Source organism: Pholcus phalangioides, unplaced genomic scaffold (assembly GCF_987345545.1).
Source record: "Pholcus phalangioides strain wild (caught in Gottingen) unplaced genomic scaffold, Ppha-v1.0 ptg000016l_1, whole genome shotgun sequence".
NCBI classification, from domain to species: domain Eukaryota; kingdom Metazoa; phylum Arthropoda; class Arachnida; order Araneae; family Pholcidae; genus Pholcus; species Pholcus phalangioides.
In genome coordinates, this window is record NW_028301609.1 from 14,646,171 (window position 1) to 14,666,610 (window position 20,440).

The 20,440-nt window shown below is 34.0% G+C and overlaps 1 protein-coding gene across 2 annotated transcripts in view; it reads right to left on the reverse strand.

Moving 5' to 3' along the window:
* Positions 1-777: 777 nt before the first annotated feature.
* Ctr9 (RNA polymerase-associated protein Ctr9) overlaps positions 778-20,440 on the reverse strand; it is a 45,044-nt gene continuing 25,381 nt past the window's right edge. Inside the window, exons 14-23 of one of the 2 annotated variants that reach the window (XM_089245676.1) lie at positions 17,915-18,031; positions 17,242-17,387; positions 15,463-15,534; positions 14,525-14,660; positions 11,779-11,904; positions 10,707-10,840; positions 8,353-8,568; positions 6,764-7,683; positions 5,190-5,252; positions 778-1,070 (exon numbers count right to left, since the gene is read on the reverse strand). In XM_089245676.1, coding sequence (XP_089101802.1) covers positions 1,066-1,070; positions 5,190-5,252; positions 6,764-7,683; positions 8,353-8,568; positions 10,707-10,840; positions 11,779-11,904; positions 14,525-14,660; positions 15,463-15,534; positions 17,242-17,387; positions 17,915-18,031 — 1,935 coding nt within the window. In that variant the 3' untranslated portion in view covers positions 778-1,065. The remainder of the gene's footprint in view (positions 1,071-5,189; positions 5,253-6,763; positions 7,684-8,352; positions 8,569-10,706; positions 10,841-11,778; positions 11,905-14,524; positions 14,661-15,462; positions 15,535-17,241; positions 17,388-17,914; positions 18,032-20,440) is intronic. The other variant, XM_089245677.1, reaches the window with a different exon arrangement.

The following is a 20,440-nucleotide window of genomic DNA, read 5'->3' on the forward strand; positions in this document are numbered from 1 at the left end:
TTTGATAATATTATGCATAAATTTCCATGCACTACAGCAGTTTTTTTTTTTTTCAACTACGGCACAATCAGGCTTAAACTATATAAAATTTAAGTGTGTAATAAGTACAGGCAAAAGTAACCTCTTATATTGTTTGCTTCTGCATTTGGAAGACAGATGACAGAACTTCTTGAACAAATAATAGGCATGTCTATAAAAACTCTTGCATGTAGATAAAACATGTGCTTTACACCCCTTTTTTTTGCTTGTTCTCCCCAACTTTTGTTTTTTTAATTCCAAAATCTCAGCAAATATTGCACTTGGAAACATGGAATTTTTTGTTAGCATCGGGAAAGACAATGCAACTTTTTAATTGGGTTTTTGGGCACTGTTTATAAAAATAAATGTTTTTATTTTAATAAATACACAACCCCCTGCAACATTAATGACATATCTGAGTTTTACACGTTATTTGGAAGCATGCCTTTAGGATCAATGGTTGGCCAATAAAATGTTGTGCATGCTGTTACCTATGCACCCTGTGTATGAAAATACAAAAACAAAGGACAACAGACAAATTGCCTAGCGAGGTGGTTAAAAAAAAAAAGTCCATAAAAACTTTGTTATTACTGTTATTGCTCATCTGGCCTTAAGAATGAAAAGGTTGTGCAAACCCCGCTGCTACACTCATGTGGTGTTTCTTCCCCCAGAAATGTAATATTGGATAGTTAACTTTCAGGAACCAATCCACTATTAATTCACAGTACCACTGCACATGAAATGGATATAAAAACCCAATAATTACATAACAAATTTTATTTTTTCAAAACACAAAGTTTCAAAACTGTCTGATTCTTATATCAACATTGACTGACTTTAGTTCAATGGACTTTCTCAGGACTTACACAGCACAATAATGTTGATGCCAACATTGTACATTACATAAATACATTTATTTGTAACAGAAAGTTATCTGTTGCAGTCTGTGATTTTTTGTTTTTTTCACACCTTCAATGCTTTCTTCTTTTCTAAAACTTGTTTTTCTAAAGAATATCCCAGTCCGCTGAAGACTCAGGCGGTGAGCTTTCAATCTGAAACAGAAGACATGATATAATAAATAATTGAATAACTTTTTTTCACATTTTTGAAAGTAGAATAGAACCCTGATTATCCAAGCTAATGGAGGGGGGGGGGAAGACTGGAGTTACCGCCAAAAATGCAGTTTGAGGTTGAATGTAATAAATAAAGCCATAAATGACATTGACGCAAAAGTTATTTTTAATTACTGTAGAATGCAATAAGAATATATAATAAAACTCCTCTTTTGCAGACACTGACGAAACAGAAGAACACTGTCTGCAAAAAGAGGTTACTGCAACCAAGGGGGATGACAATTATGAGAGGTTTCACTGTAGTCCAAAATTACATGAATTCTGTTATGTATTAACATACAACATTTACAACATTTCACACACATAGATTACTTCAAATATACTCTTGTATGCCTCAGGGAGAACAATGATACTCATGAGCAACAAGCTAGAGATATGTTTGTTTAGTCTTCTAAACTTATTTTTCCCATCTACCATCACCCGCTATTCCATAAAAATTCTTATAGTCATCGGCCAAGCCAACCCATAATATTCCTTGTTGTATCAGTAGCTTCTAACACCATCTTAGGTCATTCTTCCCCTACTTCAGAAAACACTGCTCTAGTTCAGCGCTGTCTCAACTGTTTCAGAGGCCACTGAGAAAAGTAAAATTCCACGGCCTTTTTTACCTGGATAGAAAAAGCCCTCAAGTTCATTCACGGTTTTGGATTTGTACCCATAACAAGAAAACAATGGAATTTAAGAGAGTGGGACCTCTCTCAAACCACTAAATGCTGGTACTCGAATAGAAGATAATTATTTCTCATCTCGCCCTACCATTACTCTACTGACAGGATTACAGTGTCCAGTTTACTTCGAATCTCATATTGCCCTAGGGCTGCATCGGGAACGCATTAGTTGACTCATTTGGCTAGAAATAATAGCTCATCATTCTACCTACTTTCAAGAAATCACGGTACCACACTTTATCATGCCCCCCCCCCCCCCAATAGATCCCAGGGGTCAAAAAATTTACAAGTTGCAAAGCAAGACGGTTTTGCATGTCATTTTATTGCCCTTAATTTATGAAATGAACTTATGAAAGTACCTTGGATAACCCGAAACTCAGTTAATCTAGGCTCAGATGATGAAGTTTGTTGAATAAAAATGAATATTTTATTATTGGAATATTATATTTTGCAATTTAATTCTCAAATACTTTATGCTCTGCTTACTCAAATCTTAAACACTTGATCAAATAATACAAAAATACTTAGTATTCTAGTAATTTTTTTCCATTTAGCTCATCTCATCTACGAGAATGAATATACTTAGCATTAACCAATTAAGCATTAAGGAACAAGCAAACTTAATCATTAAGACAAGCTTCAAACCAGCCAATTCTAAAAATCCAAGAAATTTAAGACTTTTTTGGAATACGTGAGTCAAATTTCCTGGCCTGCCCAGTCAAGTTCCAATGATTTCCTTACAGAATATCCTATTAAGTGGTTTTTAAAATTTTCCTGATTCACATCATAACCGCCACAGTCGAAATCATTAAGCCTTATAGCAATTGTCACCTATTTTCAAGAGAAGAATTTTTTTTTGATCGCATAAACTGATAAATGCTTCCCTCCGGCAACATAAAATAGTGATAAAAAGAAAATCAGGAAGAGAAAAACTATCACTTTGTTATTCTGTACACTTATAATTATATAACTACCTCATGAAAGAAACAGAAAACATCCTTTCTCTCCCCTTTGGTTATCAGACTTTGAACAAAAGCCAACTCTATCCACTGGCGGTGGATTAACGGGGCGGGGAACATGTTATCAGAAGAAAACTTACAATGGTATCTGGGCTTAGGGTTGCCAAAATAAAAGCATTTCAAGAACCCAAACTATTTTGGGATCCCCAAAACAAAGGAAATTAAGTTAGACAAGATATGTTGGGATCGCCACTGTAAAGGTTAAATCACTATGCATAGCATACTTTGTTTCACACGGTTCTCTGGAGCCAAGAAGAGCAAAAGGCGTTTATAGTCAATAGAAACTGCCCCAATATCAAGACGTTCTGACACTCGGATTCAAAACATCTGAACGATATTTAGTTCTTAATTTTTGGGCCTATCATATTAACTGATTCCAATCATATGTTACCATCAACAAATCACAGGAGATTTTGAACCAAAAATCCAAAAGTTTTTCTTGTTCGATTGTGGGGAAGAGGATCTCAAACACTCATGCCAGAGACAGAATAGTGTGTAAGGGTGCTTACTAGGCACTAGTACTAGCCAAAGAGCTTTGAGAAATTAAAATGTAAATTTGTATAGTGAGAGCGCAATAGTGCACTAATTCATCTTGTGTAGTTATGTGGTAGAGAAAAGGGGCCTTCATTCAGAAAAGATATGGTGGTGAGTGATCCATTCTATTAATTGTTGTTCATTATATAATTTTTTTATTATATCGGGATATTGTGGGTGTCAGTATGACACATTATGATAAGCTGTTTGACGGGATTTACTACGTTAACTATAGAGTAAAATATTAGTTTTGCTTAAATTTAATTCTATGTCATGATTACATTCAGTTGGGTTTAAATTAATTAGACTAGACTTTCTCAACCATATGTTTGTGCCCCGAAGATGCAATAGCATGTTGGTCTCCCTTGATGTTTCTTCGCATACTGGCTAATGAGGGGATATGATAGGTAAAAATAAGGAAACAGAAATGCAGTATGTAAAATAAAATTTTTAAATATGTTGTCAAGCCTAGATACTATAAAGTTCTACTCACTGTAAAATATATTCATTGGTAACCAATACAAGATAGAGATGCAACTTCAACCAAATGAATTAACTACACAGTTTAAAGCTAACGATTATCTTCAGAAGCTACTAACTTCATAATGCAAGAAAACCAGAAAATTCTTTTCACTGTCAAATTCAATTTAAAAATTTTTTTATTTGCAGCACCTTTAACCCTCTCAGCAGCAATTACGATACATCTTGCCTAACTTGATGCTTTGTATGTCTGAAATCCCAAGATATCTTGCCTCTTTAAAACTCTTATTTTGGCAACGATGAGCCCAAACATGTTTGTAAATTCAGCTTAATCTTCTAGCATGATTTTTCACCCACCTCTTCAACCTTCTGATCAACCCTCGGTGGACAGAGTTGGCTATTGTTCATGTTTTGATTAGTGGACGTCTGATAAGAGAGATGATGTTTGAAATATAACTTTCCCCCCTTCCTTTGGGACAGTATAAATAAAAAAATATAGTACATTTCTCTTCTTCTCGGTTTTTTTTTTATTTTCAAAAATGGGTGGGAAAACACTATCACCACAACAAAATCTGAAAAAAAAAGTCTTCATGGAAAAGATGTGTCATTTTATGAAAGATTTAGTTATTAACACTGTGCCAGTTATAATGTGGATAAGTGAAATGTATAAAACCTATTAGGGCAGAGTTTCTCAAACTTTTGTGACCACCTTTGCTCTCTAGTCATAGCTCACCTGCGGCTCCCCAGAATAGTTCAGTTGGTATTCTGTATCTATAAAAGAACCACTTCAAAGCACTGAGAATAAGTACATATCAATAACACCCTCATACCGCAACACTCCTGACAAAGGTTGGCGACCCTCATAGGAGCCGTAATGCACACTTTCAAAACCACTAAGGTTGAATAAGGTGAATTTTAAGTTGAGGTCAACTTCAGGCTACAAGTCACAAAATTGTTGATTCCCTCCCAAACCTTTGCTTTACCAGATGTTATTAACACAACAAATTGGTTGCAAGGGAACCAGTACAAAATTATTTGTTTATAGCAAGTTCACAATGAGAAAAAAAAAAGTCACTCAACCAGCACATTATGTCTAATTTTGTTAAAAGAGGAACCAAACTACACCAGGGATTGACAAATCACGAAAAAAAAAGTCTAGGTGCCACCCAGATATTTTACGAGCCAAACATATTTCTTTTGCCTACGCATGATTACTAAATCATGCAGAGAATTTCAAGAGTCTATATCAATTTTTTAGTAGCTATGGTGACCTTGCGCCTGGGATTTGTCAAGCCCTAAACTATATATATATAACGAAATCATAAATAAGACTTTACCAGAGTCTTCTTTATTTGATACTGCCGGAGAAGCACCTTCATCATCACTCGCAGCATTCTTTTCTATTTAGAATTTGATTAAGAAGTTTAGAAAAAAGTGTTTGCAAATAAAATCTATATGCATACACTTAGCTGAAATAAATTACACTGTTCAATAAATTTTCATAAAGTCTTTGTTGATGCATGCAAATGAGTTTATTTGAATATCCATGACCATAAGGGAACAGAATATTACCATATCACTAAATCATTAGCTCTAGTATCCAAAATTGGAGATGTGAGACACGGAAATTAATAAAATACACAATTCATGACATAACCTTGGTTATACAAGGTGAAATTTGAAAAAATCTTCTACATATTTAGTGAGGATTTCTATGACAAACTATCAGAAAATGGGCCAAAGTACATAATAAATAACTAAACTATGAGGATGAATGGATGAATAAGCAAGTGAGTGAGAGAGTTAGTAAGTGAGTAGGTGAATGAGAGCAGGTGAGTGAGTCATCCATACAGTCCCTCACTCAGAGGGTGTCTGGGCTTCGTAACTAGGCGCATATAAGTCACATTGAAGTTTGGGGACAGAGGAGAAGCACCTTTTAGTGAAAAGGAAAAGTCCCTCCTCAAAACAGCAGGATTCATATTTTCAAAGAATATGAAAAATTCAATTCTCTTCTCATTTCAATTTTCCTGAAAAACCACAGTCAATATATAATTTTATATTATATTCTATATTATTAATATTTTTCCCCATCTTGCAAGCCAGGTTAAGAACCACTGTCCCAGACCTTCGATGACTTCTGGCATGATCATATGCTTGGACTTTCTCTGAGTCTACTGATGTGTGCAGGAAGGAGTTGACGTCATCAAATGTGTCAACTTATGTTGATGCTACATAACAATCTCAAAAGGTAAACTGATATGCCAACAACAGTTGAGCGGTACACCAAAATCGAAGAGGCTTCTAAATACAGTGCAAGCTACTACTGATTTAGTAAAAGACTTGAATATTTTTTGTTGCGACCGGATATTTTAAGGCAATGAGATCTTAAACCACATTGCAATTACAACGGAGGTCGTCATAACAAAGTTTGGCTGTATCACCTAATTTATATAGCATTTCAATTGTTCAGAATCGGTTCCGAGCATTTAGCAAGCATTTTCTCACAAATATTTGTTCGTACAATACCGAAAACAATGACGGTATGAAAGTTAAATCCTAGAGAGATACAGCTGATATGCACAATGCACGTGTGCCACTTCTTTTTATACTGCAGCACTTACGCCCATGCAGTAGATAGGCATAAGAAATATGGTATCATGTTAATTATGAATACAGTAGAACCTCCCATAATGTATGCTTTCTGTTATCAGAACTCTTTCATTAACAGATACAACTGATGTGGAATAGAATTTCAATGCATTTCACCACCTAGTAATGCAAATTTCCTATTAGCGGAAAAAATATTCAGTCCCATGGGCATCCATTATCAAGAGGTTCCATGGTAGTAAAAGTTAATTAAACAGTGTGATCAGTTAAACAACCATATCTAAAATACAGAAAATTCATTCACCTGAACCAGATTTTTCTGCATCCGAATCAGACCCAGCCTCTCCTCCCGATTCTGATCCAGACCGAGCTGGAGATCTGGGTGAGCCGGATCCCGATTTAGCTGAAGGTGAACCAGATCTCGATCTTGCTGGTGAACCAGACCCTGATCGAGCAGCTGGAGATCCAGAACCAGATCTTTCTGCAGGAGAACCTGATCGGGATCTTGTTACAGGCGAACCAGACCGTGATCTTGCCGGTGATTCAGATCCAGATCTTGCTTCAGCAGGTGACCCTGATCTTGACCGTTGCTCTGTGGGTGACCCAGATCTTGATCTTGCTTCAGCTGGTGATCCAGATCGAGATTTGGCAGCAGGAGAGCCTGAAGCAGATCTAGATCTCGCGGGTGATCGCGAACCGGAACGTGCTCGAGATGGAGATCTGGAACCGGAACGAGCTCGAGAAGGAGATCTGGAACCAGAGCGAGCTCGAGAAGATGACCTTGAACCAGAACGAGCCCTAGAAGGCGATCTTGAACCAGAACGAGGCCTAGAAGGCGATCTGGAACCAGAACGAGCCCGAGAAGTAGATCTCGAACCAGAACGAGCTCGAGAGGGAGATCTCGAACCAGAACGAGCTGGAGAGGGAGATCTAGAATAAGCAGGTGGTGAAGGTGATTTTGATTGATCCCTAGCAGATCCAGACCGTGATCTGACAGGAGAGGTAGATGGAGATTTCCCTCCTTTCTGGGAAGCTTCTCCATCTGATGCTCCCGACTTTGCAGAGTTTTCTTCTCTGTCGGATTTTTCTGCATCTGAATCAGAGTCCAACATCTTTTTCTTTTTGCTTTTAGTCTTTGAACTTCTGTCAGATTCACTCCCGCTATCTGAAGCAATTTTCCTCTTCTTTCTTTTCCCAGTGTCTCCACCATCATCGTCAGAACCACTATCAAGATAAAATACAGAGAAAAAAATACATCAGTAACAAAAATGAAATGAAATTGATTCTGGAAACTGAGAACATTGCCACAATTGACTAAAACCATGAAATAAATTTTGTTTCATGAGTGTGCTACGAATACCACTACTGTAGTCAGTAAAGCAGTCTTAAGAAATGATCGAGTCCGGCCTCTGGAATCAGTACGATGGTCATGCCGCATTGAGAAAAAGTGAACCAATGGCTTTTTAGTTGCGATTGTGAAACACGAAAAAGTGAATATGCAAAGTTGCTCATCTAGGAGTCTTTGGTATACGTACAACTCGTGTTGCAAGAAATATCTGGTTTATCAAGTGAAAATCAATTTGAAAAATTCTAAAATTTATGATTGTTTCTTGAAACACTTGTGAATCAAGTTACTCATAACTCAGAGTTTTACTTCATGAACTCACATCTAGTATGTCATATTTTTCGACTGTAAAAATATAAATTTTGCTCAAAAGTGTTCGCAAGAAAAAATTGCATTAAGTTTGAGTAAATAACACAAATTTTTAAAAATTGATTTCTCAAAAAAATCAATATCCATTACAAATAAAGTTTTTTATAATGGAAAATTATATTCTTTACAAAAAATTAGTAAAATGTTTTGAATAAAAAAAAAAGAAACAAGTCAAAGACCTGTCCATTCTTTCTTTGCCACTCTCCGACTCTTCACTAGAGGATATTGTTGCTTTTGAAACAACCCTGCTTCTTTGTTTCGCAGTAAGGCCGTCTTCTTTCTCAGGCTTCTTTTTGCTTCTCCTTGATTCCCTGTCTTTCCTTCGGTGAGATTTACGAGAATGATGACCTTCATCATCACCAGATTCCACTTCATCATCTCCCCGATGAGATCGCCTAATAATGGAGAAGGGAAAAAAATTCTAACAGAAAGCAATGTTCCACAGAATTGCAGCTGTGTGAGACCTTTTTTTTTATCATGACTAAAATAGTTTGTTTTATCATAACATGAACACTTTATCTATATATATAAAAATAACATGTCCTGATTGACTTAATGATTCATCATTGCCAAGCCAAAACCACTGAAGTTATGAATATGAAATTTGGTCAGTAGTGTTATTTTATGAAGTAAAGACCCACTAAGAGAGGGTTTTCGAAATTTGATCCCTAAGAGGGTCATAAGCGGGTTCAAAGGTTATACAATAATCATGCCGAGCAAAAACTGCTGCAGCTATCTATATGAACTTTTGTCAGTAGTTTTATTTTATGACGTAAAGGCTCAGTTTTTCGAAATTCACCCCTAAAATGGTCATGAGGGGTTCAAAGGTTATATGGGACAATAATTGCTGAGCCAAAATCGCAGAAGCTTTAAATATGAAATTTGGTCAGTAGTTTTATTTTGTAATGTTAAAACTCACGATGGATTTTTCTAAATTCATACTCTAAGGGAGACATAGGGAGGGGTTCAAAAGTTTTATTCGACAATCATTGGCTGAGCCCAAACCACTGGAAGCTATGAATATAAAATTTGGTCAGTATTATATTTTATAATATAGAGACTCGCCAAGACAGGATTTCTGGAAATGCAGCACCCAAGGAGGTCATGAGGGATTCAAATGTTATTGGAAGGAATCATCGCCAAGCAAAGAAGCGGTAACAGCTAGTAACTCATATAGTAAATGAGACTAGAAATTTTCCTCAATAAATCAATATTAGTCCAGGGATCGACAAATCAAAATTTATGTGCACAAATTTCTTAGAAGCCAAGAACAATTTCTCTCATAAAAAAACTCCAAAATTATGTTTTTACTTTTCTGGGACATTATTTTTGTGTCAATATATATTTTCTAGTTGCCATGGCAACCTGGCACCACAGATTTGTCAACCCATGTATTAGCAACCTAGACATACCAAGTGTAAAGTTTGTGCTCTCCACTCAACGGCAAGACCCGATGAAAATGTCCATTCCATATTACAATTACAGTGACACTACACAACTATAACTTGACATAACAATAAAAACCTCTACATTTTTTCAAATGCTGTTTGGAATCCCCTTATTCCCATAGTCTTGTGTCAAACTTCTCTTGATACAATATTTTTACTATGATAAATCCCTTTATAATTATTTTTTTAGGAAATTTTAAAACCGCTACAACAATATTTTATATTTTGCTTGAAATATATCCTTTAATATATTTTTAAACTTGTCGCACATTTCACAATATTCTTTTAAGTACATCTAACAATATTGGTATTTGGCACTGCCTGATCACAGAAAATGTTCATGAAGTGTACGGTATTGCTACTTTTTGTGTGACACAATACAGTGGCATATATATAACTCAATTTTGTTTATCAACTAATCAACTGAACTTTTTGCGGCCAATAAGCACAATAATAAAAATAATAATAAAATAAATAATAATAATAAAAAGCACATTTTTTGGTGGTACTAACAAAGCTGATCTAGAAATGATGCTAACAGCAGTAGAAATTTGATGGCACATGATAATAATGTCACCCCCTCGATGTAACGATAATCTCTCTACAACGATATTTTTTCTTGTTCCACAGAGTATCGTTATATCAATGTTCCACTGTATTAAATATGAAAACAACATGCTGGATTGCATTACATTGTTAGTCGCAGATATACTGGTATGATGATATTTCAACAATATCAAAGAGCATATCAAAGTTTGAGATTTTCCCCTTGTTCTATGGATGTCGAAAAACAAATATTTATCAAATCATTGGCTGATCTGGAAAGTTCTATGTAAACAATTATTTTGTACAAATCAAATGAAAAATCCCTTCATACATTCGACTGATTTTCAAGTTTTTTCCCTTCTTTACAGCTCTCAGCCATTTTTGTTTGACATTATCAGAACTCTACTCATAAGCAACTCAGCCAGAGTGGAGGCAAAGAAAACATTATAAAACCATTAAAAGACCTTTTTCTTGAAAAGAGGGAAGGTTCTTTCCCGGGAATAAGGGGGTTTCACTGTATAATGTACAAGGACTCAAACCTTTTGGTTTTTTTCTTTTTTCTTTCTTTCTTCTCATCACCATCTTCTTTCCTCCTCTTCTTTTTTGGTTCGATATCATAATCTAGTTCACTATCATTCACAAATTCATCGTCTTGACCACGTGGCCGACCACCCTGATTTAAAAATGAAAAAAAACAAATTTGATACCAAAATAACAGGATAGGAAACAAATTCTTTAACTGGTAGATAAAAAATTTATGACAGATTTAATTAAATTTGAAGTGTTATTTTTGAATGCTAACATTTTGCAACAAAGTATTGCAATTTACACAATATCAATTCATACTTTAGAAATTTTTTTGTTAATTTCAAGCAACTATTCATCACGTATATACACAAATACAGAAATGGACAGAAAATCAATGTCGCCTACTTTTCTTTTTTCTTTCAAACTGAGCACAACTCAGGTCTATCGCCATTTATGGGTGATTTACTTCCTAGTGAGTTGTGCCGGAGGTGTAACTGTGTGTGTACCTAACAGTCTGAGTGCATACGAAGTGTTGTGTTTGATTTTTCAGTGCTGCCATCTATATTTCAGAAGTGAAGTGAGTGACGTGTTATGATTGAATTTGTGCTGTTTGTAGGTCTGTGGCAAGACTTTTTAACGGGGAGATCGGCTCGCATTCACGCCTTGAAGTTGGGAACCACAGAAAAACAACTTCAGCCGACCACCACTATGGCAACGGTGGGGTTCGGACCCGGGTCCTCGCGATAAGAGTCCGTCACTATGACCACTCAACCACCAAAGCAGCACTGCAAACAATTTAATTACCACATATACTCATGCATGGGCTGAGCAATATTGCTATCAAAAATTGTTTCGGCGGGGGAGGGAAATCGGTTTAGTCAATTTGAGGGAGAAAGATTCAACACAAGTTTTACCACCATTATAGCAGAGATTTACAACCTCTGGCCCAGGGGGCCTAAATTGAATATAATATCTTTCAAATAATAATAATTTAAAACATATTTGCCAAACAAAAATCTAAAAGAAAACTTTTTTCGGCATTCAAAAGCACACATCTGATGAAATTTCCCTCTTTTAATTTACCTTCTTCTTTGATTTTTCCTCTGGCATTTCATTGAAGAGAAGCTTACTTTTGCTCTTCTCTACAAACTCTTGTCTCTTCATTATCAATTCTTGTTCTTGCTTCAGCCTCTCTTCCTGCTCTTTTTTCTACAGCAAGGAAAAACAAGGAATCGATATTAATAAAAAGTTCTAATTTAGGAAAGAAATATCCATCATTAAAACAAATAGCTTTTTAAAAAAAATTATGTACTCCACAGAATTCTTTTAATTACACTACAATCGAATATTTATGCATTTCTTGAACATTAACAGATAAAATATTTGTGTGGTTTCTATTGTAATTTTTGCAACTTTACTGAGTTAAAATTGTATATCAAGAATTAAAATTTGTAACAAAAAAAGAGAGATATATTATAGACACTTATTTATAAATATTCATAATATAACTAGAACTTTTTCTCAATTCATCATACCAGCATACATACACACATCAGCAAACTGATGTTTTTTTTAAAGTTGGCATGATTCTGGATTTTAAAATTTAGACATTGCACATAGGGTAGGATGCCGTCATTCACTTTGTATAAGCCTTTAATAATTTTGTTTCTTACAAGTTGAGACAAATATACTATCTGAATCGAGAATAATACAATGAATTTCTTTAACAAGAAATAGAAAAATCTGTCACTACGAATATGAGAACTCAGAGTTCATTCTTAGTTGCAGTCACACATATGACTTAGATAACTGTGACTTACACTATTTCTGAGTTATATGATTTTCTGTGAAAGATGCCTGGTTCTTGGATTCAGCACAATTGCAAGCATTAAGTTATCAAAGCTGAGATGGAAGTGACATTTGAATTATGTGATAATCAGGTAAGAATATGTTGTTCATCTAATCAGAAGGACCCACGTAACCACACTTAGCTTGTTTTTAAGTGCTAAAAGTAGAAACCGGGCAAGCAGATGAAGATATGAATTTTGCCCAAGATTTTGGAAATCAATTTAAGCCTTAGAACAATTTGTAATCAAGGTTTGGGTTCAATTTCAGTTTTTAAAGATTGGTTCAATCACCAAGTGTCTGATTGATTAAGGTTTGATCAATTCATAAGTTTTGTCAAACCTGATCACCAGTCTTGAAAAAGTTAATTTGAAATGCTATGTAATATTTTTTGACAATCCACCCTGTAACAACGTAACTAACCTCCAACTCTAATTAATTTTGATTTTCTTGAAAGTTTGTGAACTTGACTTTATACAGTAAAACCCCTTCTTAACGGACACCCCTCAGATGCGGTCATCCCTCTTTTGCAGCCAAATAATAATTTCCCCCTTTTGTAATAAAAGTATGCATTTCAAACCCTAATTAACGGTCACCTATCTTTTACGGATGAATTTTTTTGTCCCACTGGTGTCCACAAAAGAGAAGTTTTGCTATATTAAGAAACAAATAACAAAATTCACCTGGTTTTAGAACAAGAAACTCAGAAGGCATAAGTGCAGCTAATAACCCTAGCTCATGGACCTAAGTATTACCAAATATCAAACTACACATGAACTTGGCTTGTATATATTTTGAAGTAATTAAAAAATCTTATGGTAATTTTACAATCACAGAGAAACATCATTACAATGATACTTGATATATAATGATAAATTCCTCTACAATGATATTTTGAATCTTGTTCGTAATTGACTATGGTCTAATTTAAGACAACAGTAAATATTTTTTGTGTACATGGGCACTGTATTATATTTTTATCACGTATATATAGTCTTTAGTTTTATAATTGCATTTTTAATTAAGTTGCTATATTTTAGAAATACATGGATATGGCACCCATATTTGTTATACGCATCTTTTTTTCAGCCACCTCTTTCCGCATTTTGCCAGTTGTGACCTTATATTTGTATTATGGGTTCAATTCCTCTCTGTACAACGACATCCTTTAATACAATAAATCCCTGTATAACAATATTTTTTCGAATATTTCCAAATCGCTACAACATTTTTAATATTTCAAAATCCCCTTCAATACATGATTAAATTCTTCCCCAATGTGTGTTTAATAACAGTACCAATTCAGAAGAGATACCAACAGCAGCATAAATTTGATGTCACCTGATGATAATGCTATTAATATGCTAATAAATAAGAATACCAACAGCAAGAAGAGATTGCTTTTTCCACGGATATAGATGCTGTGTGGCGAGAATATGGAACAGTCTTCCATCAGAACTTGTATACGCCTCCTATGCAAGATTTGCTTCCGATATTGAGGATTTCGACCTGACTCCGTATGCGAAGTGCTACCCTTTCTGACTTTTTTTTTTTCAAATATAAGTGCATTTCATGCCTTCTGGGGTTATTGTAAATAAATAAATAAATAAAACAAAATAAATAAATAAATACCTATTCCTCGATATAATAACCCCTCTACAATAATTGTTTCTGAACTGCAGAGTATCGTTATATCAAAATTTTATGTATATGTATGAAAACCTGCATTTTTCTTAAGATTCCTTTGAAAAGCCTAGTGTTTTTCAGAAATACTGGTTCAAATTAACCAATGTTTAATTTATTTGTATATAAAATCGTGACTTGACTCGCACCAATTCAATTTAGCTCTTTATGATGGTCCCACCTATTGCATAACTTGCAATGCGTCAGTGTAGATCACACTTAAGAAAATTAATACAAAAAAATCACACTTGAATACAAAAATTCATCAAGGAACCAAAACGTTGAAAAATTTCATATAAACCTGTTGCTCAATAATCTGTTTCTTTAGAGCTTCTCTTTCTTCTTCCTGTTTGCGTCTGAATTCTTTTTCTTCAACATCAAGTTTTCGAGCTCTAGCTACATGATATTGTGCTTGACTCAACAGATCCTGACATTGCCTGTTAGCATATCCAATGAGAAAAACTTAATAATGTTGCATATTCAATAAGTCGATTACAGTACCTTCAAATAGATCAATATATTCAAAACAAACTAATTTCAAAACATGTTTTAAAAGTACAAAAACATTTTTTTCCCCTGGTAGAGATGAAATTTGTCTGCACATGGAGAAATAAAAAGAAATTCATAACCTCATTAGGGGTCATTCAAGTATTACGTCATCATCGAAGGGGGGGGGGTTCCGATTTGCTGACTTTTTATGACAAGGGGGGAAAGGGGGTTTGGATAATGCTTACGTCATCGACCACCCTTTATGAAAATATGAGTTAGAATTCAGAGTCAGAGGAGCAGAGCTGATGACGAAATTTTGCTGACAAGAGGGGAAGAGGGTCAGCGTTTTGCTGACTTTTGATGACAAGGGGAGGGGGTCAAAAATGGCTAAAAATTTGCTTACATAATACTTGAACGGCCCCTTAGGTTCAGAGATTTTAGCATTATATAACATATATTATTTTCAATTGTTCAAAGTTGCTTGCAAATCTATTGTATCTTTAAATAATCAGCAAATATGTGTTCATATTATATAAATTAATGAATTTTAAATGAATGAAATACAATCATTACAAATGGCATTAAATTTCTATAAAATAACAAAATAGCAATATTGAAAAGTGATCATTTTATATCAATGTATAATTGAAACATGAACAGCAGAAAAATCAGTTATAATTTCACACAAAAGGGTATAAAAATTCTAATATTTTTGCTCCTCTCTACAGCCACAATATCCTTGTCACTCACCTAGCCTCTAAAGCAGCTTGTTGCAAATCATATTTCATTCTATCACCAAATGAACTGAGATACTGGAAGTACCTAAGGCAAATAAAAATTTTCTTAATTGCCAAACACACACACTAACCTTTAGACATTTTATGAACTTATCGTAAAAATTTCGAACATATTATGAAATTTTATTATTTTAAAAAATAGACTCTTTCAGAGGGAAAAAAATTGATTTTGGAAAGCTTTTCTCAAAAAAAAAAACTATATCTACCAGTTATTATCAGAAATTATATACATATCAGTGATGGGCCAGATGAACCTGCTAAGTAGAGTTTATAGGCTCTTACCACTAATTCACCACACACCAACTCCGGCCATATTGCTATACCACAATTTACTGCTGTTGACGAGTTGGGTTGGTAATGGAGATGCCATCTATCAGTGGTCAGTCACCCCAAGCTCATTAGGGAAAATAACTTGTTACATATATTCTTCACTTGGTTCAAACCTGAGACCTGATGGCAACCTTCACGATGGTAGATGAGCATCTTGCCACCATGCCACTTGGGAGCAGAGGTTCTTACAAGCCCACCACAGATTTTAAAATAACAGTTATATTATAAAATCAGAGAATTTTCAAAATAATATTTCTTTAGTCTTAATTGAGTTTTATAATAAATTACATTGGGGCTTGTAACATTTTTTTCTTGTTTTCTTTCCCCCATTCCTAAAAGAGTTTGCCCATATCTCTCTCTCTGGTATATATATAAATATGAATATATATATATACCTTTCCAGGTGTATATGCAGGAACGACCTATGTAGGGGGGTAGGCAAAAGCGATTTCTTCCAGAGAAATTTTGAGTTACTTAATCATCAAAAAGCATTTAAAAATTGACAGATATTGATTAAAATAGTACATAAAAATAACTTTTTCAATATTTTAATTTTTTAGGAAAATATACATCTTTTTAAATAAAATTCATGGTTGGATTGGGAAGAGGGCATAAGCCTCCTGTCTCATCCGGGTATACCTCTAATACCTTTACATGTAGAATCATTAAAAGTTTAGTGAATGAAAAATTACTTCCATTAGCCGCAGTCCATTCACACACATAACGGTTTATAGTAAAGGTTCACTACATAATGGTCTCCTGTTCACACACATTAGTTTACTCTATAATTCATACAAAACATACTAGAATGTACTACTTAACCATACAGGAACCTCGGAAACATTCCTCTGGGGAATTTGTAATGCATTGGTACATGCAGGAGCATGTTGTGTGTGTGGCGCTAACATATTTACGTTGCCAGAGTTATACTTGTTTCGTGTTATATAGATGTTGGCTTTCATATTTTGACTTGATAATTTCAAAAAATTTTACTTTCACGTAAGTATCGTGTTGAAGGTCTACCTGCTATGTGCGGAGAAGTTTTCTCAAATGAAAGACCTGCTCACATTTGCGCTCTGAAGTTGGAGAACAGCAGAAATCAACTTCAGTGGACCCCCACTGTACTGCCAAAGAGGTTCAAAATTGCTTCCTCATGACGACAGTACAGTACGATGCCCACATAACCGCACAGCAGCAAAACAGAATCTAAATATGCTCAGAATTCTGAAATGTGCCTGACAAATATGAATATATAGGCTAGCAGAGGAAAGAATATTTTTTAAATGGAAGGAAGATCTTTTTTAACTGTGATGTATGTGAATAATCCTAAAATGAGAAAAAAATTTTAAGAATCTTAAAACATTTTAAAATCCCAATTTAAGCAATAAAAAGTTTAACACACCTTTGGGCAAGATCAAGCTCATGCACTGCAGAGAGTACTGTCTTCAAATTACTTTTCTCATCTTTCAGCGTCTGAGTAGCCAGTTTCTGTAAAACTAAAGCAATGTTGTAGAGTAGAACAGTATCGTGGGGAGCCACACGCCTTGCCTGCATAAAGAATCAGAAGTTAAGAACAATAGTAGCTAGGAGAGAAGAACTATCAAATCAATGAATCAAACTTCAGCAAGAAAAAAAAAAAGATGAATCAAGAATTATAAAAAAAAAAATGTGTTTTAATGCTTATTCAACATAATTATCCAAGTAAACCTATTCAATGAAGTTGTTAATTTACATAGAGATATTCTGAGACAAAAAAACCAATAATTTTAAAATTGAATAGTATGTAAGCAAGTTACTTATTTATTAGAATAAAATTCACGCATTATTCTCTTCGCTTTTCAAATACTAAAACTTTCTTAAAACAATCAATTGGTGAAATTTGATGCTAGCAGTTCACAAAACCATTATTTGTAATTCATTCATTAAAAGGGGAGAAAATACGAGAAAAAAATATTTCAGAGGACATATTTAATATTTTCATGCACAATTACTTCTGGAGTTACTGACATGTAAATGTATATAGGCATATAAATCTATTACTAAATGTGAGATTGATAAGAATATAAATGTCATACTTTAAGAAGAACCAGCTTGCAATCTTTTAGCTTCCCACATCTGAAATAAGCTCTTGCTAGATACATCAAGATATCACCATTGTGGTGGCGGAAGAACTTTTTCAAGCAGTTTTCATACTGTAAAAATAAAAATTGAAATATAACTTCATGCTTGAAATTAGTAAAGTATTTAAAAAGTATGCCCCTAGGATCAATTTTATAGGACTTTTACCATCAAGGGAAAATAGAGAAAGAAAAATATGAGTGAGAAAAAAATAAAAACGGATAAAGGTACATCTGAATTATCTATAATTATGTTAATACACAAAACTTCATGGGGGAAAAAATATGATCAATAAGAAATATAAACTTATTTTCAAATAAAAATTGAGAGCATGCTAACTTATCCAATACCACCAGGCCTTGTTATAACAAGGAGCTTGTTTTGGTGAAAATGCTCATTAAATCCAGTCCATTTCAAGCAGGGTTGTTAGGTTTAAAAAAACAGTTTGGTTTTTTCCAAAAATCAAATAAAAGTGGTCCTAAATATAATTTTTTTTCTTTGAAAAATATCATATTGGTTCATTACTAGCCAAAATTTTTCATTCTTACCACATTTTATATTCTTGGGGTACATTCTGATGGTATATCTTTAAATGGAATAAGCGGTTTTTTCCAGTCTCATAAAAGTGTCTGAATTTATATTTTTATTTTCATGTAAAGTATCTTAGTTATTTAAAGTGATATACAGAAGCCAGAATTTCTCATTCTTACATTTTCTAACTTTTGGCTACATTCTGATGCTCTATCTTTAGCAAATTCATGTATAAGGATTGCATTACACATCTAGTGGTGCATTATCTCACAGGGGTTTTTTTGTTTTGTTTTTTCACTTCAAAGAAGCAGCAATGGTAATGACACCATCATGCTAGGGATGCGCGCACACACACACACACACAGGTGGTCTTACAATCCAATAAAGACACCAGCTGTACCTGAAGGACAAAAACCAGTGTACTAATAGCTACATTACCTCTGACTTTTTCATTTTCTTTCCCATAAGAAGTAGCACATATCTGTATATCACCCAATCTTGATATTCAATAATTTTTTTTAAACTTTCACCATCAAGTCCAGTTATTCAAGGTTCTACTGTATAGTAGTAAAAGATTTACAAAAAATAATCAGCTATATACAGGGTATAATTTGACGTTTTGATTCGAAAACTATACAATAAGAACTACTGATCAGAATGACTAGAAAATTTGCATGGATACTCCTGAACCACATTATTTCGGCACTTCAACAACATCATTGTGTGGATAGAAGAACTTTTATCAAGATGCAGATTGCAATACCAGCAAAGCAGCTGCTGAAGAACCATTTTGACAATAACAGCATAACATAACACCTGGCTGTCAGTTCACCTGACCTTAACCCTTGCAACTTCTGAGAGGGGAGGACCTCAAATGTTATGAACAGTGGTCGAATTGCAAACTCTGGTGAATTGTAAGCACATCCACATCATGACATACTCTGATCTGTTGTTGGACAAGCATTTTTGTGCTTTCACCTCATAGCCAGAACACAGTGGACAACATATTTAACATTTCTTAAGTAAGTTGCGGTTTTATTTGTTGAATTCTTCATTTTTGTAATGTTTCCATGAATTATGAAATCGTGCAATGCTAATTAAGTTATCATTTTGCCCTGACTGGCTATCATTTCCATTCTGCGAGCAAATTTCCCACATGTTGGATGAGTAGTGTCGTTAATTTTACATTTTTAAATATCCCCCCCCCCCCCTTGCCATTTAAAATTCCATTGCTTCAGGAATATTCATGTAAATTTCGAAGTCATTCTGACAATGGTTCTTTTTTTAAAGTGTTTGAAATCAGAACTTTAGTTATAACCACCCCGTATATTGTAAATCATTTCTAATTAATCTGTAATATATATGCTTCATTAAATACATTATATTCAATTAATTTTTATTTTTTATAGCAGTTTTTGCAAAATAGCTTTCTAATTCTAAGTAACTGGAGAAAAAACATTTATATTATATGGTTAAAGACATTAAAAATTTTCACACACAAAGTAATTCATAGAGTTAAGCAAAAAATAACTAAATTGCAAAAGTGGATTTTTTTGTTTAAATGTAGGAAATATTTGTAGATTAATTAATATGGGAATAGTGTTAATTATATTAATAAAACTTTTATTTTAATTATTAGAAGTCTGAATCTTAGAAATTTCATTGTTTTTAATATTAATGCTATTTAAACCAAAAAAACCCGGTTTTTTGGTTTTTTCAAAAAAAAACATTTTTTTTACCAACCCTGATTTCAAGTAAAAGAATGAAATTTTGAAAATGAAGTGCTTATAGTAGGTATGCATAAGATATCAATATTTGACAATACAAATAAACTTAAAATGTAGGTAGATATGAAATACCTAAATAAATACGAAACCTTCTGTACAACCATTTGGTCAACACTCATTCCTTGTCAAGTGCACTAACCTCGTCAAAGTGCATTATCGCCATAT